General features: G+C 43.9%; 1 protein-coding gene across 5 annotated transcripts in view; it reads right to left on the minus strand.

Annotated features, from left to right (window-relative positions):
• acd (ACD shelterin complex subunit and telomerase recruitment factor) overlaps positions 1-27,982 on the minus strand; it is a 67,477-nt gene continuing 39,495 nt past the window's right edge. For 4 of the 5 annotated variants that reach the window (XM_072518322.1, XM_072518321.1, XM_072518324.1 and 1 more), the window contains 6 exons: positions 27,110-27,191; positions 21,179-21,265; positions 20,358-20,438; positions 5,098-6,164; positions 3,241-3,320; positions 1-672 (listed from right to left, as the gene is read on the minus strand). In XM_072518322.1, the coding sequence (XP_072374423.1) occupies positions 606-672; positions 3,241-3,320; positions 5,098-6,164; positions 20,358-20,438; positions 21,179-21,265; positions 27,110-27,191 (1,464 nt within the window). In that variant the 3' untranslated portion in view covers positions 1-605. The remainder of the gene's footprint in view (positions 673-3,240; positions 3,321-5,097; positions 6,165-20,357; positions 20,439-21,178; positions 21,266-27,109; positions 27,192-27,982) is intronic. The other variant, XM_072518323.1, reaches the window with a different exon arrangement.

Raw genomic sequence — 27,982 nt, forward strand, 5'->3', positions numbered from 1 at the left:
TACTCACCAAGAATATTGTTTTTTATTTACTAACAAATAACAGTAAAGAACTTTGCTGTGAATGTCACATACTTAAAACACATTACATCATTGAACAGCTCTGAATAATAACAATTAACACAAGGTATCAATAAGAAACTATTTCAGTTATAATTGTTATCTAGTGTATGATACTTTTAACCTCCAATTTAAGGCTAATCTTTTGTCTGCTCCAAAATTCCCTTCACTAATTAAGCTTTTTATTAGTGAGGGCATGGTTTCCCTCATGCTTCGTCAATCCTCCTAGTCTTCCAGTGCTGTGAACCATCTCTGTCTGGGAAGATGTATGGACAGCCTGCCTGTTCCAGACTCCAGCTCGGCGAGTCAGCAGCTAAGAAGTGGCGAGCGCAGCCCATGGATGTAGTGTCATATCAGAATCCCTATCCCTAATGTATGTTGGTCTATTATTACACTGTGGTAACACTGCAATAAATAAACTTTAACATGGATCAACATTAAAAAATATGGAAAATACATTTATTGTGTTTTAAAAGGATTCAAACACTGCCATTAATATAAATTGTTACAAGATAAATGAGCAATTGCATGCTAGCAATGAACAGCAGTCAGTCTTGTGTCAAACTTGATCTAGTAAGATACGAAACTGCCCATTTCAGCAGCCCACTTGGAACCCTGAAAAACAATGCAGATTTTGTGAAATTAAACCAATGCACAAGAAAACATTAACAGTTTCTGCATCCAGCAATGTGAGAACTAAAACGCTGTATACAACTGAAATAGTATTTCTGCTTACTATCATTCATTTTTCCATTCAGGCAACAAGGCATTTGAAACTGAGGTATTGCTGCTAATGTTTTGGCAAGAATCTAAGTTTTTAAATCGCAAATAAGTAAATTTAGAGTGCTATGATTTAGCAATGTAATGAACAAGTAGTAAACCAACCTAAAGGTCATTACAGTATGAGAAATAACCCGAAACTCTTCTTTGCAACCACCAATCATCTCAACTTTTCCTCACTGCATTTTCCAGCACGACAACAAATGCCAAATGTGGAAAAAAAAATCAAGATTCAATTATTTCCTCAAATCATTCCTTCCCTCACTCCAGTCCTCTTCTTGAGCCCCCTCTCATTATTCCACAATGTTTCCATAATTTCTCTCACTAAACTTGTATTTGTCCATGAAGCCCACTAAAATGTTCCTTCAAAACAGCCACCTCACAGCTCTTGATCTTTTGAGATGCATGCTAATGGACATCAATTCATATCTATCCTTCAACATGGTTTTCCAAACTGTGAATATTCTCCGAAAAGAAAATTCCAGTCTCAATTCCACCATTTGCTTGACTGTTCATAGAATTATAGAATTTACAGCACAGAAGGGGGCCATTTGGCCCATCGAGTCTATACCAGCCCTTGGAAAGAGCACCCTACTTAAGCTTAAGCCCATGCCTCCACCCCATCCCCGTAACTCAGTAACCCCAGGTAACCTTTTTGGTCACTAAGGGCAATTTAGCATGGCCAAACCACCTAACCTGCACATCTTTGGACTGTGGGAGGAAACCGGAGCACCCGGAGAAAACCCACGCAGACACGGAGAGAACGTGCAGACTCCGCACAGAGAGTGACCCAAGCCGGGAATCAAACATGGGGCCCTGGAGCTGTGAAGCAACTGTGCTAACCACCGTACTGTTCTGAAACCTCTGCTATTTTTCTGAGTTATGCTGTTTCCTTGCTTAAAGCACTGGTCAAATCTCCAGGGCAACAGTGGTTGCTCTCTTGCCTGATCATCCTTGGGGTTTCCACCAGCTTGAACAGAGTTAAGCCATTCCATTCTCCATGAGGACACTCCTATGGTGTTCTCATGAGATTCCAATCTGGCCAGTTATAGCAGACAATAAATTCCCTCCAAAACATTTCTTCCTCTGCTCATTTCACATTTCTTTTATACTGAAGGCTCCAACCTTTTCATTCTCATCATCATTATGTGCTCCCTTTCAACAGCAACATGGAGGTTGTTCCAAATGGACAACTGCCTTTTGACATCAAGACTAATGACACTTTTTTTGACTCCCGAAAGCATCTAAATGACTCCAGCTTTCACTTCATCAACTACCCCAGTCTTTCACCTCAGGTTGAGATTAAGATATGACGCCGTGACAAGCTACTTAGCCCAGAATCAACACCTATCCCCATTTGCAGTCTATTATTAAAACTGACTGCTTCCATCTTTGAACCTTTGGCACACCCCCTACCACTCTTCATCTTTTCATAGAATATATCACAGGAACCCTACGGTGCAGAAGGTGGCCATTTGGCCCATTGAGTCTGCATCGATCCTCCGAGAGAGCACCTTACGTAGGCTCAATCCCCTGTCCCATCCCAGCAACCTTGGGACACCAAAGGGCAATTTAGCATGGGCAATCATCTAACCTGCACCTCTGTGGACTGTGGGAGGAAACCGGATCACCCAGAGGAAACCCACGCGGAGAATGTCTGTGTGGAGTTGGCACTGTGAGACAGCAGTGCTAATCACTGTGCCACTGTTGCCAAAACCTTAATCCATTGTTCCATTATATTGCAACTCTATTTCTTCATGCTAGCTCTTCATCCAGAATCCGACAGTTCACATTCACATCTATCATCTCGTCAAGCTCGGATTAATTCCCGTACCTCTAGAAATCAATTTTAAAATTACTTTCAAATATCTCAAGAGTTCACTCCACCCTAACTCCATTTATTCCAACTATACACCACTTCATAATCCCCTGTTCCCCCAGCAGTAGTTTATTCCTCATTCCCACCAATAGCAGCTGCTGTTTCAAATATAACATTCTCACCCTTTGGAACTTTCTCCACTTTGCCATCTCTCTCCTCGCTTTCAAAAGCCTCCTTAAGGCCCTCCAGTTCAATCAGGCTTTCACCTTTCCAATCAATTACCACTTCTGATCAGCATCTACCATCCTACAAGGCTGTTAAACATTTCTCTATACTTGAAAAGCACTATAGAAATGTAGTTTCTACCATATGCAAAGGTCGAGGCAATGATGCAGGACTGCCATTCCCACTGGCACTACACTGAAAGGAGGCTTTATCACTCTTATGGGGTCATCTGATAGAAGCAAGGAAAATGGTTGGTTGCTAGTGAGTTAACCAAAGAATATTAATGGTATTAGGGTGAGACTCAGAGAGGGAGAGCTGATGGAAATGGGAGATATTTCAAAAAAGTAAAGAATACAAACCTTACAGAGTTTACTTGAGAGATCAGCTCATCAGTGGGTGCTGGATAGTTGTACAAAAATTGGCTTCCATCAGGATGTCTCTGCAAAAATTACAGAAAGATACTTATGGCTCATCAGGAAACCTGTAACCTTTCAGAAGCTCCCGCAGTGAGGTGCTGGGTTAACAAGCAAAAGCTCAAAAGGTATATTCACCAGAGTGACACACTTAGCAATGATGGAAAATATTAAGCATAACTAAAGCAAACAATTAATTAAACATGCTAGAAAGCAAGCATTGATTAGTAAAACCTTCCTATGTTAAACTTCATTACCACCTGCTCATTACATAACTAACCCTATCAGTAGCAACATCATGTTTAACCCAGATTACTACATACACATGTTGAGTGAAGCATCCTGCCCTCTAATAATGGTACAATCAATTCATCCATGTGTGCCTTGCCCAAAGGCAGGTCTTTGGCTCATTATCTTTTGATGCTTCAGCTTGAGCCCTTTCCTTGACAGTTTTAATGGTGCAGTGCAAATGTCAAGTGACAACTGCTTACAAGGCCCTTGAAAGTTAATGCTTTTCTCATGCTGCATTTATATTGCAGGACTGCTGCCCGAAATAGCTCTGCAACATCAGCTACCACTCCTACTGCTTTAGTAACCACCTTGACCAGCCATCTCATAGAAATCTGATTTACTTTAGAAAGACTGAACGTGTTATTTGTTGGAACTGCAAGATGAGTGACAGCAAAGTCATGGCATTGGTGTTTACAAGAAAGATGTCAGCAATGTAACCACTCAAGCATAAAATTTGAACACCTCTGTCTTCAAGCTACTGTGCACTGATTCCAGGTCAAGAATGAAATGAAAAATGTAATGAATGCAGGTTGAATGATGTATATCGAATCTGATGGCTTGGGCAGTTACACTGCAAGCCTGCCACAAACTTCAGAGTTACTGCAATTTGTCATCTGGCAATGTAATCACTTGTTTAAAATAAATTTAGAGTACCCAATTCATTTTTTCCAATTAAGGGGCAATTTAGCGTGGCCAATCCGCCGAGCTTGCACATCTTTTGGTTGTGGGGGCGAAACCCACGCAAACACGTGGTGAATGACTGGCAATGTAATCATGCATCTGTCTATCCTTATAATTAGTCTAGTGCAAGTTAAGATATCCTCTAAGGTTCTGTACATCTTCTTAATTAATGAAAATTGTTGGGATATTATAAAACAGAGAGAATAATGAATATAGTGGAAATAAAGCATATTTTTAAAGAAACATAATGGTCTTTCAATAAGTTAAAGAATAAAAAGCCTCTCGTATCACACTTACATCAACTCCAGATGCAGCTCAATCCAGAAACAAACATGTTTGCATCCCACCTGATGTAGTTTACAAAGTTACCAGCAAACCTGCTCCAATTCCTCCAGACTTTAAAATCATCACATGTAGCTTGCTATTAAACTACACTACACTATGGCCTAGGATCAATGTGTTGCAATGCAGCGCTGTGTGGCAAGGAAGGAGGACATCTTTCTTTCTTTAATCATTTTCCTGGATGCTCCATTTTAACTGACACTGGTTATTTTTATTTTCTCCACCAATTTGTGGAACAAGAATTGGTGTAGATTGTGCAAAATGTTTAGTACACAGAAATTAGCAAAAACTGTACGGCTGAAATCCAAATCATGCCAACCTGCGGGCATGTCAATAAGAACACACTAACACTTGAAAGTCCAACTGCACAGAAATTAAGAAAGTTCCTATTTTAAGTGACAGTACACATAGCATATCAAAATTCAAACAGAACCAGTAATCCTGCATCCAGACTAAACAGTTTGAGGTTGATGTTGTTAGATAGCTTACCAGAGGTTTAACCTTGTCCTGTTTAGCATTGGGAGAAAGTGCATGTTTCATACCAGCAGAAACATCCGCTGTGGGCTGCACAATAGAGGCTTCTGAGGATGTCTGTCTTCTACAATCACTGACTTGTTCACATGGTCTCTCAGAAGCAAAATCAAGTTTATTATACTTTCTTGACACCATTGTTATTGTGTTTTCTGTTACACTTCTCAAATCAGTTTCTTTAAACATTGCATTCCTTCCAGCTTCATGCTTTCTGCAAGACTTGTCACGTTTAGCAATGGTATTCATCTGACAAACATCATTAGTTATTTCTTCAAAATTATCTGTTCCAATGAAAGTTTCATCACTACTGACATCTGAGGAGTTCTGATTCCCATTTACAACATTGGACGTGCCTGGCTCAACTCTGTTTCCATCTGGTTCATCCTCCGCTGGTTCATCCTCCGAATCAACAAATTGCCGTTTTCTTTTCCCAGCTCTCAGGATTTCATAGGGCTCTTCATCTTCACCTTGATTTAATTGCTGTTCTCCCACTTCCAACACATAGTTTCCGGCTACTGTTGAGCAATTTTGTGCCTCTGTATTTGGTCCACCATTTTGATTTGTGTGACTACCCCCTGTTGTCGATGGCACAGGAGCTATATTTTTAAAAGGGCCCACACAATTCAAATTACTGTAACTGTTAGCTGCAACCGATAGAGGAGATATATTTTTAAACAAGCGCGTGCAGGCAGTCCTGCTGTGGTTTAGAGATTTCTCTATGTTGTTTACAGGTAGCTCCTCAGGCTCTGCCACGTCTGTTCTGACCAGTCTATTGTCTGCAGGTGTGTTTGGAGTGTGTGAGGGATTACCAACACACAGTTCTTCTGAATGTGATTGTTCTTGCTGGGAGCTGTCTGTATACAACTGTAATGATTTCTCTGGATCCTGTGTACTGCTATTAAGAAACTGGTGCTCAATGGCTTTCTTATTGTAGGCAGGACTATCAGAGAACGTGGAAGGCAGTTGACCATCACATTCACCAAAATGCTTCTTACATGGTTCTGAAGCACATGAAAAATAAGTTTCTGTAATAAAAGAGAAGATCAGGTATAAATTAATTGTGCCACTTCATTCGATCCAAGTATTAAAAACCTTACAATCAGACATACTGCTAGTCAACATTTTCATCACAAACTCTTAATCGGTACATTTATAATGGAAACTCCAATGCCACCACTGTGGGAAGGTGTAATTATATCAGACACATTTACATACATATGCTGTTTCCATTATAAATGTAGACATAGGAATTTCTAACAGAAATACAAGTGTGTACAATTTAAAAGGGGGAACTAAATTATATCTGCATACCCTGGTTCACTTTCTCCCATCCCCTGATCCAGTTCACCTGAGAATTACAAGTGAAGTTCACTTCCATGTCCAATGCCCCAGGAGATTGACTAATGTAATTTCTAAATCAAAAGTACTTCGGAAATGTATTTATTCACCTATACATAACCAAGTTTCTTAATTATATCACAAACTAAGTGGCTGAAAGATAATTTAATAACTAACACTAACCCCATCCGTTCTATAATACTCTACTATAAACACAGAGGTGGCAGCAGTTTTTGTCGAAACGGGAAAAAGAATCAACTAACAGACCATGGATTGAACCTGCCACCTTCCCACAGACATAAAAGAACTAGAATATTTCCCTTTTTTGTTCTTTACGCAGCCAAATTTCCCCATTCCATTGTTCCACTAAAGTCACCGAATCCTGACTGGAGTCAGGTAACATCTGGTACCTGACTACGATGGAGTGTTGACAGGCTAATCAACTGCAGAGCATCACAGCGGAATCTGATCCCACCCTGACCTGATGTCCACAAATATATACTTCTAGCAGAGGTCCATTCATACGGATTAGAATGGAAAACTGTCCCACCCGGCACCCTAAATACAGGCTGCTGAAGCAAAGTGTTGCAACCCCTCCCCCCTCATGCATTAGCTAATTTTACAGAATAGTGCTAATAATCCAGGTCAAAAAATAAATAAGTCTTTTATTTCCACCTTACCAGTTCTCAGAAAGCCCCCAAGCATTTGACAGCTAAGGAATTATTTTGAAGTGCAGTCATAGTTGTGAGACTGACAAGTGTAATCCTAGAAAAAAACTAGATAAATGAGAGTCCGGTTTGACGATTTTGCTAGGACACAAGGAAAACTTCTCTTTTCTCTTCAAATACTGCACTCTTTTAGTACTGCACTGGAATGGGCTTGAAACCAGGATCCTTTGTCAGAAGAGTACCCCCACTGAACTAATTCAACAGTAATAAGGAAAACATTGAATAAAGTCCCAAACATTTTCTGAAGTCAATCATACAAATTAACATATGTAGTCAAAAATGATCATTTCTGGGGCAACACGGTGGCACAGTGGTTAGCACTGCTGCCTCATGGCGCCGAGGTCCCAGGTTCGATCCCGGCTCTGGGTCACTGTCCGTGTGGAGTTTGCACATTCTCACCGTGTCTGCATGGGTTTCGCCCCCAGAACCCAAAGATGTGCAGGGTAGGTGGATTAGCCACACTAAATTGCCCCTTAATTGGGAAAAATGAATTGGGTACGCTAAATTTTTTATTTATTTTTTTTAATTAAAATTTTTTTAATGAAACTTTCTTGTCATTTCTACACAGCTTTGTGTTGCCCATATCTGTGCTTTCTGATAGTGTGTTCGATTCTACACAAATCACTTAGTGGACAATGTGGTGATATGCATCACTGTAAATACACAAGGGGTAAATGTAGATACACATGGGTACTCTAAATACACAAGGGGTTAATGTAAATACACTAGAACTAAATAAACACTAGAGGAAGCACCAGAGACATCATGACACACAGACATTCAACCAATAGACCAGTAAGATAGGACACGACCAATGGGCAGTCAAGACACACTACCACAAGGGGGCTATCCATATAAAAGGACAGGGCACACATGCTCTTCCTCTTTCCACAGGCGACACTCAGAGACAGGGGCAGATCAGGGAAGCATCACACCCACCGCATGGATTAAAGCAGACTGGTTAATTATATCTAGTAAGATTAGCAGGAGAGTCAAACCCAAGTAGGAGAATTGTTAACTGGTCAATAAATGTGTTAAATCTATCTCCAAGTCTGAACCTTCCTTTGTCAGAGTATACATCAAGGAAGCAGCTTATGCTACGTGAAGAAGCATAACACAACATGGTACCAGTGAGTGACCTGTTGAATCCCTATAGTTCAACTCAACAAATCTGTGACAACCAGCAACAGCCAGGCAAGATGTTCGAGATTCCGGTTCCGCAGCAGCTCAGGTACCACGGCAATCTCAGTGTAAACTGGCGTGGGTTCAGGCAGAGATTTGAGATCTACCTCGTAGCTTCCGACCTAGATGGCGTGGCGGGTGCAGAGAAAATAAAGCTGCTACTCACCATCGCGGGTGCAAGAGCAGCAGAAATCTTCGAGACCTTCAAGTACTCCAAAGGGCAAGAAAAGAGAGACTTCCAGGCAGTCCTGGACAAGTTTCAAGAATTCTGCGAGGAACACACAAGAGAGAACGGTAAAAGAGACGCCAATACTCACCCTGAGGCGAAGGTAGGCCTGCAAATGCAGAAAACGGCAGTTTTGATTTGCAGCCACCTTGGGAAAGGAGCCGCACATGCGCAGTTCCCCCAAAGAAGCGATCCGGCAAAACAGTGTTGCAGTTGGGCCAAGTGATAGAGAAGCGACCCACGCATGCGCGATCCGTTCCTACGCTCTACGTCACCAGTGTCATGATGTCAGAGGTCCCGGACCATGCCCACTTAAAGGGGAAATGTCCCAAAACAGTTTTTTAAAAATTTAACGCCGGAAAACACAATTCTTTCACCTGGAACGACAGCACAATGCCTGAACTTCAACAGTAGCTGAAAGTAACCTCTGCAGAACCCTGCAACAAGCAGTTAGTACCGCCCAAAGTAATAATTTAGTCCTTGACGACTACAACTCAGACGTTGATTACTTCTTTGGACATCGCGAGCATAATGATAGCTCCGACACAAAAAGTGATCATATGGTCCTTGAAGAATACGACTCAGACGAAGATTTCATCTTTGGAGATGGCGACCCCAGTACCAAACCAAACGCGATGTGTTGTACAGTGAAGAATCCGACACAGATATGGACGAGTTCTTTGGGTTTGAGGATCTTCAGCCCAGCATATATGACATCCTGACTCGTGAGTGCAGGATTATGCTGCGGCCTGACACCACGAGCAGAGAGCGGTACAAGCCCACAGAGAGTGGCCTGCTGCCGCACAGAGAGTGGTCCACGCACCAGGAAGAGTCCCCGACTCCACACAGAGAGTGGTCCAAGCACCACAAAGGGTCCCAGCCTCCACACAAGAAGTGATGACAGTCTCCACAGCGAGACCAATGCACGATTCCACACGGAACGCTGCAAGACTCAACAGAGAGAGTGACACAAGCCTCCACAGCGAGCTCGTGGACAGACTCCACGATGGAAGCAACGCAAGACTCCAGAGCGCAGTCCTTGCATGAACAAGACCATGAAGGTCTAGCAACCTCAAGTGAACAGCAAGAAGACTATGACAGTCTACCACGCTCACGTGAACAACAAAGCGACTATGACAGTCCACCCAGATTATTTGAGCCACCAGAAGAAGACTCTGACAGTCTACCCAGCTCAATTAACCGACAAGAAGACACAGAAGGTCTTCCCACTGTATGTGCGACAAGTGACAACGGCATCCCACTTCCCATACCAGATGTGCAACGTGACAGACCTCAGCTAGTGTGTACAGAGGCACTCCACAATCACAGTGAGAATACTGGTGACTCCGGTGACACCACGTTAATTCAAACCTCATCCACTCGAGCCTCTCCACAAGCAAATGCATTCCTGAATGTTTTGACTCCGGACGGGGAGCATCAAGAAACCTCAGCTGACTCAAGTGAACCTGAAATGACTCCAGACGGGGAGCAACAAGAACCCTCAGCTGACACAGGTGAACCAGAAAGGGCTCCAGACGGGGAGCATCGACAAGCCACACCTGATTCAAGTAAGCCGGACATGATTCCAGACGAAGAGCGCAGCGGACTCAGTGACGGCACGCTGAAGGAAACAGCAGATGCCACAAAGGACGCTGACACGAGTAACTGTGTGAAGGACTCGTATTATCCACAGAGGGTGGTCGTTGAGCGCAACAAACACAACAACAAAACCTACAAATCCAACAACGAAGACAACATCAAGAAGTGTACCAGAGACAACGTCGACAACAAGCATAACAAAAACAACAACAATGGAACTACGACTGGTACAACATGGTACAACTCTGCAAATGCGAGACACTGTTACTGCTCAGCTCAGTACAATGACATGCCATGGCAGGACGACACAGATTGCATACATCGTTACCACAAGCATCGAAAGAAAAAAAAAAGTCCAAATCAGTCAACAAAGTGATTTGATCACTTCTGAGTTTCTTAAACACAGGGACGGCGTTCACAAGGACATGCCACCATCAACATCACCACTTCACCAACAAAACAAGAAAGCCACTCGACCATATTAATTCATGAACTTTGGACTCATACATACTATTTGGACTTATTGTGTAATCATCACTCATCATGATTTGTACATGTCATCACTTATCTACCTATTTTGTTAAATTTACTTTAACACTGTACAGAAAATATGTAACACGAAAAAATAGGGGATGTGGTGACATGCATCACTGTAAATACACAAGGGGTTAATGTAGATACACTAGGGCACTGTAAATACACAAGGGGTTAATGTAAATACACTAGAACTAGGGGCTGGTTTAGCACAAGGCTAAAGAGCTGGCTTTTAAAGCAGACCAAGGCAGGCCAGCAGCACGGTTCAATTCCCGTACCAGGCGCCGGAATGTGGCGACTAGGGGCTTTTCACAGTAACTTCTTTTGAAGCCTACTTGTGACAATAAGCGATTTTCATTTTTCATTTCACTAAATAAACACACAAGAGGGAGCACCAGAGACATCAGGACACACTGACATTCAACCAATAGGCCAGCAAGATAGGACACGACCAATGGGCAGTCAAGGCACACCCAGAGGTGACACTACCACAAGGGGGCTACCTATAAAAGGACACGGCACACATGCTCTTCCTCTTTCCACAGGCGACACTCAGAGAGACAGGGGCAGATCAGGGAAGCATCACACCCACCGCTTGGATTAGAGTAGACTGGTTAGTTAGATCAAGTTACTATAGTAAGATTAGCAGGAGAGTCGAACCCAAGTAGGAGAATGGTTAACTGGTCAATAAATGTGTTAAATCTATCTCCAAGTTTGAACCTTCCTTTGTCAGAGTATACATCAAGGAAGCAGCTTATGCTACGTGAAGAAGCATAACACTGACAATTACTTTGCGACAGGGGATGGCTTTACAATCATTAATAGTCCAATAGACACTACTTGAACGATCACAGCTTACATTTTAGACAATTTGGGCTTGAACCTCTGAGGAGTGGCAACCACAATCGTATTGCCACTCCACACCTTCTTACTTGCAGTGGATTGGAGCTGCACATTTCTAGCCCGACCTTCCAACTCAAGAAGAAGAGCGAGTACAGTTGGTTCCCAAGGCCTTCAATCTAGGGCAGCAGGGGCAGCGGGAGTGAAGCCATGATTTCTCCAACACCAGCACCGAGGGTGTTTGGGGTAGGGTAGGACAGACCTTCTAACCCGTGGTCTCTGCTGTCTAGAAGGACAAGGGCAGCAGACGTGTGGGTACGCCACTGCCTGCAAGTTCCCCTCCAAGCCACGCACGATCCGGACTTGTAACTATATCACTGGACCTTCACTATCATTCGGTCAAACTCCTGAAGCTCCCTTGCTAACAGCACAGTGGGTGTACCTACACCACAAGAGCTGCAGCGGTTCAAGAAGGTGGCTCACCACTACCCTCTGGAGGGCAATTAGAGATGGGCAATAAATAGTGGGCTAGCCAGTGACACCCACATCCCATGAAAGAGATGTAGCTGGGAGGTTGTGGTAAGATGCATCTGAGTGGGGAACAGAGTCAGGAGGTTGGGCGAGTAGTCATCATGTGATGGGGTGGGACTTATTTGGGGGTTGTTCGGGGGGTCGAGAATGGGAGTATCATGAATTGGGGCGTAGTTGGGGGAGTACACAGGGAATCATGGTTATTCGGGGGTGGGGGTGGTCGGGCAGGTCAGGGAATTAGTTAAGGGGCTGGTAGTCGTGAGGTCAGGGGATAGTCAGGGCGTTTGGGGGTAGTCGGTTAGTGGGGGGAGGGATATAGCTGGCTGGTGGAGGGGTTGGGGAATAGTCAGAGGATCTGGAGAGTGTTCGGGGGTGTTCAGATCATTGGTGCCGTGGGACGCAAGGGGGATGTCATAGAGTTAGGAGGGTTGTTGTGGGATAGCTGATGGTTCAGTGGGGGTTGGAGGGGCCACAACTATAGCTACTCAAGAGTTGAAAGTAGCTTTAATTTGTCTACCTTTTCCTGGGTAACTATTCTGCTAGGATAGAATTCTGTAAAATGCAAATGCACAACAATTTAGTTGTGTGGTATGCTGTGTCCCAGATTGTTACGACACCTTGGGCTAGTGCGTGGTCAATTCTGGCCCACAGGCCCCAGAGTCCCAATACAAGTAGATTAACGAATGATCCATATTAGGTTTCCAAGATCTTTGGCCCTTGACTGCTCCAATGATTTACCGGCACCAGATTTGTAAGTGAAACACAACAACTGTTTAGTTATAACAACAATAGAGGTAAGGCATGCAATAATTATACTAGAATAACGGCCAGCCAATCTACTACCCCCCCCCCCCAACACAACCACCTTTTTTGCCTTCCAAATCTCTATCTAAATGCACACAAGATATACACACACACAGGGAGAGGGAAGGGAAAAATAAAATAGGATTAATGTGAGATGGAAGATGAGTGCCCTTGCTTCGGATGTTGCTTTTTCAGCTGGCTGTCCTTCCAGGATGCGGAGTGATTGAGACCACCGGTCAGAGGGCTAACGAGGATCCTCTGGCTGGAATCAGTCCAAATCCCAGACTGTGGGATTCTCGCTGGGGAGTCACTTTCACTTTTATTAGTCTGGACCTTCACTCAGGAGATCCGCCTCAGGCCTGTGTAATTCTTATTTGTTTTCAAGTTCACCAGAATGTCCCCGAGCTATACTGAGGAAAACGGAGTTCTCCTCATAAGATTTTAAAGTGCTGTCATGTATCCTTTCCTTCAAAGTAAGTCTGCTCTGGGAAATTCTTTCACCTGATGGGAATGGCAACGGGTTTACAGCAAGAGGTGGTAACAAGTTACTGTTAGAAAGGTCCAATTTACTTTCTACTTTTGGGTTGCTATCTTCTTAACTAGCTTCAGAAGAATTGCTTGCCAATTGCTCATGAGCAATTAGTGATGAGTCTATTCAGTAACAACTGTTTATCATCACTTCATAGTCAGAACCAAAATCGAAGTCAAAACTCATGACCGTCTCCTCCTCACTGCCACCACTCTTGCAACAACTGCTTATCATTACCTCATAATCAGAACCAAAATTGAAGTCAAGACCCTCGTCTGACCATCCTTATGGTCATCTTGGGTCTGAAACTTCTCAGAATCTGGTTCACTTCCACTGTCATCTGATAGGTGATCAACAGCTGTCAACATCTCTTTCTCGGAGTCATGTACTGCCCTACATCCTAACTCCCACATGTCCTACTGTTGGCATCTCAGATGCTAGCTGCAGTGCTTCCGGCAAACTCTCTGTAATCATGGGCAAAGCTGCAACCTTCACTCCCTCCCAGAATGTGGAAGGTGAGACTTCCCCGTTCCGGATGTTCGTAGCGTACTCGCCTATGGCCTGTGACGTTTTCTGGCAGAAGACCTTGTTGGCCAAGAGGGTCGTGTCCAACCACCATGTGGGGCGTTGGGCATAGCCCGTCTCCAACCTCACATCCATGTAGTGTGGAACGTGGTTGGAGATTACAATCGTGGAGAATTCCGCTCTTCCTAACTCTGGAAGCACCAATTTCCCCACTATAAAGAAGTCGATGCAGGTATAAACCTTGTGTACTGGCAAGAAAAACGAGAATTCCTTCTCACCCAAGTGCATGAACTGCCATGGGTCCACCGCCCCCATTTGTTCCATAAATGTTCCTAGCTCCCTAGACATGCCTATTTTCCCCGTTCTGGGGTTCGACCTGCCCGTCAGTGGGTCCTGTACATAATTAAAATCCCCCCCCCCCCATCATTCGGTGCTCATCCATGTCGGGGGATTTCCACCATGGTCTTCTTTACACATTCCGTGTCGTCCCAGTTTGGCGCATACACTTTGACAAGGACTACCGGTGCCGTGTTTAGGACACCGCTGACCATGGCGTATCGTCATCGTCGCCGTAAACATCGTCGAATTACTTATCAGTGTGGCTACCCCACTCGAAGCAGAATTCTAGAGGAGTTAATGGACGTGGACAGTCTGGGGAAGGAAAACTGTGGGGACCTGTACGGACGACTTTTACAAAGGATGAGTTTCCCCACTGGAAAAATGGGAGGAAGAACTGGGGACGGAAATAGGGTGGTAACTCTGGGGTGAAGCACTGAGTAGGGCCAACTCCACCTCCTCATGTGCAAGACTAAACCTCATGCAGCTGAAAGTAGTGCGCAGAGCACACCTGACAAGAACCCGAATGAGCAGGATCTTCCTGGAGATGGAAGGCAAATGTGAATGGTGCCAGGGAGACCTGGCCAATCACGCCCACATGTTCTATGCATGCCACAGACTTGTCGGGGTTTGGACAGCCATCGGTACAGGTGAAAATGACTTGTATATTATAACCGATGCATTTATCATTACCGAATATACAGTGTTTAAAATGTAAAAGCGTCAATAAAAACATTTTTAAAATAGAACCTTTCTACTTCTTTCTCTTCAGATTTTGGGAGAGCTTGTATAAATTTAAATACACCGCCACTGAGTTCCGTTCTAGGACTAAGCTCCCCTCTATGTTCTGGTGGTTTCCCATCTATTTCCAGTACCCTAAGCTGGAAGACTCTTCTCCTTTTCTCTCTCTTTTCTCTCACCTGGTCCGGGTCAGCAATCTACCCCCACCCCAACTCCCAAATCTTCCAGCTATCTCCCATCAAACAAAGCTCTCCCACCAAACTTGTCTGAACAGGTCCAACAGTGCTAGGTAGATTTATTTACTTTCCCTTTTCAGCGTCCCTTGTTTGGTATCTCTCTTTGGGAATAGCTAACTCCGGATTAAGGAGTGGTGGGAAACCTCCAATTCATTTGGTTACCTAGAATGTTTGGGGTCTGAATGACCCTGTAAAATGGTCGAGGGTGTTCATCCATCTCAAGACTCTAAACCAGGAAACAAGGTTACGCAAGGGTTGGGTTGGGCAGTTATTTTCCTCTAGGGCCAGGGGAACAGCAATTTTAATTAATAAGAGAGTTCAGTTCTCCTCCTCTCAGATTATAGCTAACCACAATGGTCATTAAATTGTTGTTTGTGACTCCCTGGTGAACACTCTGCTAGTCATGGTTAATATTTATTCCCTTAACTGGGATGACACAAATTTTATCAAATTTCTCTTACACCAACTGATTTTAGGAGGTGACCTGAACTGAAGACCTTAAATTGGATGGTTCCAAACCTAAATGTCTTGTCCCATCTGGGATGGTCAGTGCTTTGTCTTCTTTTATGGGGGCAAGGGGAGGAATCCCTGGCGCTTTTTGCATCTGAACAATCAGGGTTTTTCATTTTTTTCCCACATTGCCATCATGCGTATTCCGGCATTGGTTTTTAAATTTTTGATAGGGCTCTCCTCCCTTCGGTGGTTGCAGCCATTGTCATCTCTGACAATGGCCCACATTTGTCGATCTACTGTTAGAGTCTTCCCCTGCCCAATGCCCACCCTGGAGACTAGATACTACTCTGCTGGCAGACAATACATTTTGTGAGCGTTTGCCTACCTCCATAGAAGATTATGTTAAACTAAACAAGTCAGGCCCAATCACTCCCACCGCACTTTGGGAGGCTCTTAAGGCCGTCATTAGGGGGAAATTATTCCTTACGGGCATATATGAAGTCGGCAAAGTTGGAGCAGCAGAGGCTGGTGGATTCACTCCTAGAGGTGGACCACCAATACTCACTTGATCCTAGTCCAGAGCCACTGGCAACCAGTAAGAAATTACAGACCCAATTTAAGCTGGTGTCTACCAAGGCTGTGAATCATAGAACATACAGTGCAGAAGGAGGCCATTCGGCCCATCGAGTCTGCACCGACCCACTTAAGTTCTCACTTCCATCCTATCCCCATAACCCAATAACCCCCCTAATCTTTTTGGACACTAAAGGGCAATTTAGCATGGCCAATCCACCTAACCTGCACGTCTTTGGACTGTGGGAGGAAACCGGAGACAGTCAGAGGAAACCCACGCAGACACGGGAAGAACGTGCAGACTCCGCACAGACAGTGACCCAGCAGGGAATCGGACCTGGGACCCTGGCGCTGTGAAGCCACAGTGCTAGCCACGTGTGCTACCGTGCTGCCCGTGTGCTACCGTGCTGCCAGTTGCAGAATTCCAGGGGTACATTTTATGAACACAGGGAGAAGGCCAATCATCATCTGGTCCATCAACTCAAATGGCAAGCAGCCTCATGTGAGATCCGTAGAATACTCAGTAAGGGTGGCAATCTTGTTTCCACCCTTTTCCAGGTCAACGCAACTTTTAGATCTTATTACTGTGAACTGTCAGAGCCCCCTGCAGATAAATTCAACACGGCTGACTTTTTGGCAGGTCTATACATCCCAACTGCTGAGGTGGGCAAGAGCTGGGAGTTGGGTTCCCGGTTACGCCTGGACGAGATTTTAAAATGTATTGGGCTGATGCAACCTGGCAAGGCCCCGGGCCATGATGGCTTCCCGGTTGAGTATTACAAAGTATTCTAGGAACAGTTTGTACCATTAATATTGGATATGTTCAATGACTCACTGTCTCAGGGTTCATTGCCTTCGAACCTCACTCAAGCCACCGTGATGGCGGCATGATGGCACAGTGGTTAGCATTGCTGCATCACAGTGCAAGGGACCCGGGTTTGATTCTGACCTCGGTTGCTGTCTGTGTGGAGTTTGTACATTCTCCCCGTGTCTGCATGTGTTTCCTCTGGGCACTCCGGTTTCCTCCCACTGTGCAAAGATGTGCAGGTTAGGTTGATTTTCTAGACTAAATTGCCCCTAGGTGGGGTTCTGGGGATAGGGTGGGGATTGTGCCTAGGTAAGGTGCTCTTTCAGAGGGTCGGTGCAGACCCGATTGGCAGAATTGCCTCCTTCTGCACTGTAGGGATTCCATGATTTTAAGCCTTATTTTCCTTGCTCCTTAAGGGGGACAGGGGCGCAGCCGGGTGTGATTCATAACGACCCACCTCACTTTTAAGCACAGGCGTTAAGCTGTTGGCTAAGGTCCTGGCTCTCTGGCTGCAGCCTTGCCTCCCATGTATAATTTTGGAGGGTCAAACAGGTTTGGAAAGGACCGACAATATAAGTTGCCTTTTAGATATTATTCTTTCCCCTCCCAGCACCCAAGCCTGAGGGTATGTTATCTCTGGACACTGAAAAAGCATTTGACAGGGTGGAATGGAATACCGATTTGACTTCTTGGGAGATTTGGATACGGCCATGAATATGCCTCTTGGATTTGTTTGTTGTATAATGCCCCTACTGCCAGCTCTACACTCTACACTCTGATTACTTTCCTTGGGTAGGGCACTAGACGGGGCTATCCTCTTTCCCCACTTTTGTTTGCCTTGGCGATAGAGCCTCTCTCTTTGGTGTTAGGGGCCTCTGGTCAATGGAGGGGTATCTGTCGTGATGGAGTGGAGCACTGGATATCGCTTCATGCGGATGACCTACTTCTGCACATTACGGACCCAAACCCCTCCATAGACAGCATAATGAAGACACTTAATACATTTGGCTCCTTCTATGGTTACAGATTGAATTTAGGCAAGAGTGAATGTTTTCCGGTGACCTCCCCCCCCACCCCCGGTAGAAGAGCTCAGTTTAGCTCATTATCTTTCCGCCCTTCCAATACCAGTTTCCATCATTTTGGGGTCTCGGTGGCCCAAAATTGGACCTCACTTCATAAATTAAACTATTCAGGCCTGATTAATAGTGAGCAGAGGGCGGCACAATGGCTAGTACCGCTACCTCGTGGCGCAGAGGACTCAGGTTCAATCCCAGCCCCGGGTCAGTGTCCATGTGGAGTTTGCACATTCTCCCCGTATGTGCATGGGTCTCACCACCACAACCCAAAAAGATGTGCAGGGTAGGTGAATTGGCCACATTAAATTGCCCCTTAATTGGAAAAAAAGAATTGGGTACTATAAAAAAAAAATTTTTAAATAGTGTCAGAGGCAGGTCTACAGAGGTGGTACAACCTCCCTCTGTCTCTCGTGGGCAGGCTCCAAGAAATTAAAATGAATGTACGTCCCAGGTTTTTCTTTTTCTTTCAATGTATCCCCATTTTTTTGCCCCAATCCATTTGTATTAAGGTTAACAAACTGATTTCTGCTTTCATTTGGGTGGGTAAGAGTGCCAACATCCGCAATGTTCAGCTCCAAAGAGACAGGTAGGCAGTAGGCTTGGCTCTCCCAAATCTTTTGTTTTATTATTGGGTTGCTAACATCCAAAACGTTTTGCTGTGAATTAGTGACCTTGATTCTATTTGGGGCAGAATGAAGGCTTGCTCGTGCACTATCTCTACTCTTCATGCCATAATTACTGCACCACTGCCTTTTTCTCCTGCTAGATTTTCCTCAAATCGGTGGTCTCCTCCCTTAGGATTTGGAAACAGCTTTGGCAGCACAAGCTCTTTTCCCTGTCGTATTTAGCCCCAATTTGTAACATTCACCTCTTCTTACCTTCAGGTTTGGGCCCTTCATTTAAATCTTGGAAGGCAAAGGGACTTAAGCATTTTGGGGACCTATTTGTAGAGGGAAGATTTGCCAGTTTTAGGGAGCTGGCTGACAAACTTTCATTGCCCAATTCTAGCCTCTTTCCTTATTTTCAGATTCATGATTTTTCTGGTAAGATTTTTCCTTCCTTTCCTTTGGCCCTGCCCTCCTCCTTGCTGCAGGTTTTATCGTTGGTTCAACCTGGCGAGGAATCTATCTCAGAATTATATAGCTATATTCTCTCAGCGGATCCCACCCCATTGGATGGGGTGAGGGAGAGGGAGCTGGGTTCTGTGCTTACTGATGAGGTTTGGAGGGAAGACCTCTACAGGGTCAATACCACGTCCTCTTGTGCCATTTGAGTTTGATTCAGTTCAAGGTATTATACAGGACGCACTTGGCCAAGGCAAGGATGAGTGGCTTTTCCCCCAAGCGTGGGAGACAGCTGTGATCGCTGTTCACTCACCCCAGCTAACCATAAACTCATCTGTTGGTCCCAAGATTGCCAGTTTCTGGGTTTCCTTCTTCAACACGAATGGAGATTCTTCAGGTGCTTCTAGAGCCATGTCCATTGGTAGCCATATCTGGGGTATCAGACTCACCAGCATTTCACTCTGGGATAGGGGCGGATGTTGTTGCCTTTGCCTCACTGGCAACCCCGAGGCGAATATTGCTTAGCTGGAGGTCTCCCAACCCACCCAGTGCGTCTACCTGGATTGGCAATTTAATGACATTCCTGCATGTAAAAAAAATTAAATATACCATTGGGGGTCGGTGGGGAAGTTCTACCTTAGATGGCAACCTTTTATTTCCTTTTTTTTAAGGATCTAGACACAGTCAGCTATTGGGGGTTTAGTTATACGTTTCGGTTTTAGTTTCTGTTTTTTATTGGGGATCTGTTTGTAACGTTTTGACTTTGTACTCTTACACCTTCATTGATTGTTTGTTATATTGTTATTATATAAAACTTCAATAAACATACTTTAAAAAAAATTAACATTAGCAAACTACTGCTAACCCACAGGATTTTTAACACATCTTTTGTAGACAAAAGGATTTACTGCTTCAGCACAAGATGGTATTAAAACTAGTTAGACTTCAAAAACAGGTTCTGCCACACACACAGCTGAATAACTCACTAGGCGATTGATCATTTAATAAACATTGGTTTCAGCCTTTAATTCTCAAACTATTCTCTTTGGAAATTTGTTTGTAAGAGTTGAAAACCAATCCAAGCATATTACTCACCCCCTGAAGATGGAGTTCCAGCAAGACGCACAGGTAATACTTCATTCCAAGGATTCTGTGAAGATGCAGCTTCCTGCCCATCTGTGACACATATTACAACAAATTCTCCTTATGGGCTTTATCACATGGTTTTTAACATATTAAACAGCACTGATGCATGTTTCTTTTAAGGATTTGATAGCATCCCTCTTTTCCCTTCTTCTTATATTTAATCTTCTCCATCCCCTCAAAGATGTCGATCTACATTGGTGTATAGCCTCATAGACACCTAGTCTACCTTACTCCTTATGCACTTAGATAGTAAGTATCTGCAGGATTTTAACCATGAATTTATAGCCAAGGCAATCATGTCCTCACTCAATGCCGACACACATACGTTTTAAAACTACAATCATTTGATACTGATCTAGACTGAGGACAACTGCAATGTCACTTGTGCTACCATTTTATTGAAACCCAAACAGATGATTTGAAACTTTCAAAGACTTTGGTTAACTTCTTACTTTAAACCTGGTATCTAGCACAGTCATAGTGGGGTAAGAGGACTGTGGTGGTGGGATAGTGATTTGAGTCATGTCAATTCGCTAATGTCATTTTACAAGTGCAGACAGAATGCAAAAGTGGAAATAAGACATTTAATTTTGTCCCATCAATCTCTACAGAGATCTGAATCCCCCTGTCTCGCTTTCAGTGGCTGGTTATCAGATACTGTACCAGTCCTCTAAGTTTCTAAATTCAATAAATTTATGTTTAATATCAAAAAGTTATTGTCCTTAATGCACGACTTTCCAAAAAGTTGTTGACCTCATTTGAAAACATACCTGCATTATTTAAGGATGTATCTGTGTCACCATTATGCTCCACCTCAGAGTCTGCATCTTCAGTGCATACAAAATCATCCTTCCATTCTAGTAATAAAAATGAAAGCAGATTAGTTTTTCCAATGGTTCAGACCAAGTTAATTTGATTTCTTGGTTAGATCAAGAAATAGGTGTATGGGATGGATACAGTAAAGGCTATGGGCCCTCATAACAACCTGGATTGTAGTATTGAAGACTTCTGCTCCAGAACTATCTGCACCCCTAGTCCAGCTGTTCCAGTCCTGTCACAACACTGCCATCTACCTGACAGTATGGAAAATTGCTCAGGTATGTCATGCCCATAGGGAGGGTAAATCCTATCCACCCAATTACCATCCTTTTATTCTCAATCATTAGCAAAGCAATGGGAGGTGTCATCAACAATGGTATCAAGCTACACTCACTCAGCATTTATCTCTTGATCAATGTTGGGTTTGGGTTCCACCAAGGCAACTCAGCCCCAAGTCTCATTACAATTTTGATCCAAATAAAATTAAAAGAATTCCAGAGGTTAGGGAACTTTGACTGTCCTTGACATCAAGGTGGCATTGACAGAGTGCAACATCAAGGAACTCTAGCAAAATTGAAGTAAATGGGAATCGGGGAAACTCTCCACTGATTGGAGTCATATCTAACTCAAAGGTAAGATGGCTGTGGTTACTGGAGGCCAATCACCTCAGTCTCAAGACAATGCAGGAGTTCCTCAGGCTTTGGCCTTCTGACCAACTATCTTCAGCTGCTTCATCAATGACCTTCCCTCCATCATTAAGATCAGAAGTGGAGATGTTTCTTGATGACTGAAGCGGTCAGTGGCAGTGAGAAGGATGTAGAACAATTCTGCAGGGAAATTACAGAGAGATGCAAACATTATAGTTTTAATTGGGAACTTTAATTACCAAATATAGACTGGGACAATGTAAGTGTAAGGGGCAGAGAGGGGCAAAAGTTCCCAGATTGTTGCGGCCGCACAGTGGCGCAGTGGTTAGCATTGCTGCCTACGGCGCTGAGGGCCCAGGTTCGATCTCGGCCCCGGGTCACCGTCTGTGTGGAGTTTGCACATTCTCCCCGTGTCTGCGTGGGTTTCACCCCCACAACCCAAAGATGTGCAGGTTAGGTGGATTGACCATGCTAAATTGCACCTTAATTGGAGAAAAAAACAATTGGGTACTCTAAATTTAATTTTTTTTAAATTCCCAGATTGAGTTCGGGAAAATATTCTACAGCAATATGTGTCCAGTTCAACAAGAAAGAATGTACTGTTAGACCTGGATCTTCGAAATGTAGTGGGCCATGTAGATCAAGTGTTGATGGGGTAACATTTAGGAGATAACGACCATTGTATTGTAAGGTTTGAATGATGATAGAAGGAAAATAGGCAATCCAAAATAAAAATAATTAACTGATGTCAATGGGGCAAGAACGGAGCCGAGCCAGTTAGACTGGAACAAAAGGTTGGTGGGGAAAACCATAGCTGAACAATGGGCTACCTTCAAAACACTCCGGACACAATCAAGGAATATTCCTTTAAAAAGGAACGGTAGGGCAAACAAATCCAGAGCTCCTTGAATGAAAAAGGAGATAGGAATTAAGATAAGGAAGAAAATGTGTGCTTTTGACAGGTATCAGGTAGAAAATACAGTTGAGAACCAAGAGGAATACAGAAGGTTCCGAGGGGAGGTGGAAACGCACATTAGAGAAGCAAAGAGGGATTACGAGAAAAGATTGGCAACCCAAAGCCTCTATAGGCATATAAATAGTAAAAAGGTGGTAAAAGGAGTAGGGTTGATTAGAGACCTAAAAGGGATTTAAACATGGAGGCAGGGGGCATGGTTGAGGTATTAAATGAATGTTTTGCGTTCATCTTTACAAGGAGGTAGGTACTACCCAGGGCATGGCGACAGACATGGAAATTCTGTCCATAGTAAAGCTCAAAATTGATAATGGGGAAGTGTTGAATAAACTGTCTGTACTGAAGGTTAATAAGGCATCAGGACAAGATGAAATGCATCTAAAGATATTGAAGGAAGTGAGAATGGAAATTGCAGAGGCGCTGGCCATAATCTTCCAGTCTTCACTAGACTCTGGGGAGGTGCCAGAGGACTGGAGAATTGCAAATGTTATGCCTTTGATCAAAAAAGGTTGAACGGAAAGCCTCAGAAATTACAAGCCATTCAATATATCAGTAGTGGGCAAGCTTCCAAAGCAATTATTTGGGATAGAATTTGTAGTCGCATGGAAAAATGTGGATTGATTAGGAAGAGCCAACATAGTGTTTAACTAACTTGCTTCAGTTTTTTTGAGGAGGTAGCAGAAAAGATCGATGAGGGTGATGCTGTTGATTGGAGTACCTGGACTTACAGAAGGCATTCGATACAGTGCCACACAACAGACTTCTGAGAAAAGTTATAGCTCATGGAATAAATTGGGCAGTAGTTACGTGGTTACAAAACTGGCTGAATAATAGGAAGCAGAGAGTAATGGTCAATGGATATTCTCCAGGCTGGAGGAAGGGTTGTAGTGGCGTTCCCCAGGGGTCGGCATTGGGACTCATGTTTTTCTTATATATATAAACGATCTATTTCTTGGCGTGCAGGGGACCATTTCAAAGTTTGCGGATGATACAAAACTTGGAAATATTGTGAACTGTGAAGAGACCAGTATAGAACTCCAAAAAGACAAAAACAAGTTGGTGGAGCGGGCAAATAGGTGGCAGATGAAGTTCAATGCAGAGAAGTATGAGGTGATGCATTTTGGAAGGAAGATCAAGGAAAGACAATATTAAATAAGAGGCAAAAATTTTAAAGGGGTGCAGGAGCAGAAGAACCTGGCTGAATGTATGCAGAGATCCTTGAAGGTGGCAGGACAGGTGGAGAGAGCAGTTAATAAAACATATCATATTCTGAGCTTTATTAATAAGGGTACAAGAGCAAGGAGGTTATGCTGAACTTAGACAAGACACTAGTTAGACCTCAGCTGGAATATTGTGTACAGTTCTGGCGCCACATTAGAGGAAGGATGTGAACGCTTTGGAAAGAGTACAGAAGAAATTTACAAGAACGGTTCTAGGGATGAGAAACTTTAGTTATGAGGATAAATTTGAGAGGTTGGGACTATTCTCCTTGGAGAAAAGGCTGGGAGAAGATTTGATAGAGGTGTCCAAAATCATTAGGGGGCTAGACAGAATAGATAGGGAGAAACTGTTTCCCTCATAAAAGGATCAAGAATGAGAGGGCACAGATTTAAAGTGATTTGCAAAAGAAGTAAATGTTATGCAAGACAAAATAGTTTCACATGAGTGGTTCGGGTCTGGAATGCACTGCCTAGAAGCATGGTGGGGACAGGTTCAATTGATGCATTCAAGAGGGCATTAGATGATCACTTGAATAGAAACAATATGCATGGGTATGAGGAAAAACAGGGGAATGGCACTAAGCCATAATGCTCGTTTGGAGAGCCTGTGCAGAGATGATGGGCCAAATGTCCTCCTTCTGCACCATAACAATTCTGTGATTCGCAACACCTCAGGTACTGAGGTCAGTGCCCTCATGCAGCAAAACCTCGACAACATTCAGGCTTGGGTTCATAAATGAACTACACAAGTGCAAAACAATAACTTCTCCAACATGGGAGAATTAAAAAAGTTCTCCATTGATGATCAACAGCATTTCAACTCTGGATCCTCATCAACATCCTAGGGGGTTACTGTTGACCTAAAATGTAATTCCAATAGCATATAAATACTACGGTTACATGAGTAGGGTCAAACCAAGAACTGGTAATTCAATTCTACAGCACGTAACTCACCTCCTCACTCCCCAAAGCCTGTCCATCTAACAGCCACAAGGCAGGTGTGTGGTGCAAAACTCTCCACTTGCTTAGATGATTCCAATTCTAACAACACTCAAGATGTTCAACAACGTCCATGAACAAATAACTTATGTGATTGGTATCCCCCCTACCATCTTAAATATTCACTCCCTCTTCCACTGTGGCAGTAGGGTGTACCATCTACCTGATGCAGTGCAACAGCTTTCCTTTGAATACACCATCCAAATCAACAACCACTACCACTCAGGAGAGTAAGGGCAGCAGACACATGGGAACACCACCATCTGCAAGTTCCCCTCCAAGTCAATATTCAGGAAATTATGGCAATGTTGAGATTTTTAAAATCTCATAAATCCATCTGTCTTTTCCAATCTTTATATAGCTAGCTTAGATCTAATTTATGCTTCCTAGTTTAGCTGTTGCACCTGAATGAGCATTCTTCAATCTAATTTGTTGAAGTGCCTCATTCACAATGTCATCAATGCCGTGTAGAGGGTAGTGCATATCCGCCACTCAAAAGTTAAAAAAATCTTTTGTTGGCAGTTGTCAGCAGGTGAATGCGAGCGACATTTGTTTGAGGCTGCATGCAAAATACGGGCCATTTAGTCTTTCAGCTCAATTTTCAGAGTAAGCTATTCAGATAAAACATCAGGGGCGCGATTCTCCGAGCCCCGCGCCGGGCCGGAGAATCAGCGCAACCACGCCACGCCGCCCTGACGCCGGCGCGTGATTCTCCGAGGTGCGGAGAATCAATGCCATTTTCGCCGGCGCGTTCGATGCGGCGCTGGCCGCGGGCCGCTGTACGCAGCAGGATTGCCGATTCTCCAGACGCGCGGAAAAAGCAGAGTCCCGCCGGCGCCGTTCACCCCTGGTCACTGCCGGCGGGAACTTTGCGCGAAGGGCCGGGGGGCGGCCTGTGGGGGATGGGGGGGGGGCCTCCGATGGGGATTGGCCCACGATCGGTGACCTCCGATCGGCGGGCCGGCGTCTCCCTCCCTCCCTCCCCCCCCACCCCAGGCCTACTTTGTTGCGCGGCCGACCCCTGAACCCCCATGCCATGTTGCGTCGGGGCCGGCGCGCTGAAGAAGTCCCCCGCGCATGCGCGGGTTGGCGCGGCGCCCATTTGGCACCGGGAAGGGAGGCTGGAGCAGCGTGAACCGCTCCAGTGCCATGCTGGCCCCCAGGTAGTCCCCGTGCCCGTTTCTTGTCGTCGTGAAACACGATGCGTTCACGACGGCGCAAACACTTAGTCTCCATTTCGGAGAATTGCGCCCCAGAGCTCTGGGAGCATTAAACAATATTATGTTTTCCACGAAAGAAAATAAAACTTGCAAAAATTGGTTGAAATTGTATCCAGTAAGAGCATGCATGTGCCTGCCAACTCATGACAGGGAATGCAAGAAAGAGACCGTGAGCAAGTATGAGAAAAATAAATGCAATTTTTGTCTTAGAATTTATCATTGAAATAAAAAGCAAATATAACAGATTCTGTAATATGGCCAAGATCCAGTAACAGTGTTTTAGTTACTATTTAAAAAGAACATTCTGCTCACCTAATGCAATCAGCGCGTGCATTCAATTTTCTTTCAAAGGGGAAAGTTATTTAAAACAAGAAACACAATGATACAATACTACAATTCCTTTGCACAATGATGATACATGCACACATGGTGCTTATTAGCACTTTACTCTCTTGTCTTTTCTGTCCTTGAGGGCATGGGCTTGAGATGGATAAGAAACTGTACCTGTAGATGTTTAATGTGAATTACAAAAATAAAGAAAGTCCAGCACCTCATCTACCTTTGTTCAAATAAAAATCACAACCCTCAAAATGGAATTCTCCAGATTTTCACTAGGTGACTGCACACCATTCTCTCCAATAATCACCTAAAAAAAGGAATTGAAGATGTGTGCAACTCCGGCAATCTCACTTTGCTGAGGAAAAAAAACACTAATAGGGAGCAATATGTTTAAAAACAAAGAATGAGAACACAAAGCAGAACTATAAAATCTTGATGTGTTTGTAATTTTCGCTGAATAAATTATGAGTACTGATCAGCCTACCTTTTATATTATTTAAGACTTCTTCTTGATTAGATGAAATCATAAGCATCGCTTCAGGAATAGTGAAAATATTTATCTTGTTCTACAAGACAAAATCAACTGTTAGCATGATGACTACATAAATACCATTTTTACTACCTCAGAATATTGTTATTTTTCAAATATTATCAATCATGTAACAATCCTGGAAAAATGATCAATTCTCACAAAATGAAAGAAGTTCATGTGTATATAACACAGTCCAAAAATACATTAACTTTCTCTGGTTACATTAATCGCCAGCAATATCTTTTTAAAAAAAATATTTTTATTCAATTTTAGAAAATTTTAACAAACCCCCCCTCCTTACAGAAAAAAGAAAAGCATATAACACACAGATCAACATCGTACATTTATATCACGAATTCCCCCAATGTACAAACCCCCATGAAACAATAATAAACACATACCCGAAACCTCCCCCCCCGGGTTGCTGCTGCTGACCACCTCCTAACGTTCTGCTAGAAAGTCTAGGAACGGTTGCCACCGCCTAAAGAACCCTTGCACAGACCCTCACAAGGCAAACTTTACCCTCTCCAATTTAATGATCCCTGCCATGTCGCTGATCCAGGCTTCTAAGCTTGGGGGCTTCGCATCCTTCCACTGTAGCAGAATCCTCCGCCGGGCTACCAGGGACGCAAAGGCCAAAATACCAGCCTCTTTCGCCTCCTGCACTCCCGGCTTGTCCGATACCCCAAATAGCGCTGACCCCCAGTTCGGCTTGACCCGGGTGTTCACCACCTTAGACAGTCCTCGCAAAGCCCCTCCAAAACCTATCCAGCGCCGGACACGCCCAGAACATATGGGCGTGGTTTGCTGGGCTCCCCGAGCACA

This window comes from Scyliorhinus torazame, chromosome 10 (assembly GCF_047496885.1).
Source record: "Scyliorhinus torazame isolate Kashiwa2021f chromosome 10, sScyTor2.1, whole genome shotgun sequence".
Taxonomy (NCBI): domain Eukaryota; kingdom Metazoa; phylum Chordata; class Chondrichthyes; order Carcharhiniformes; family Scyliorhinidae; genus Scyliorhinus; species Scyliorhinus torazame.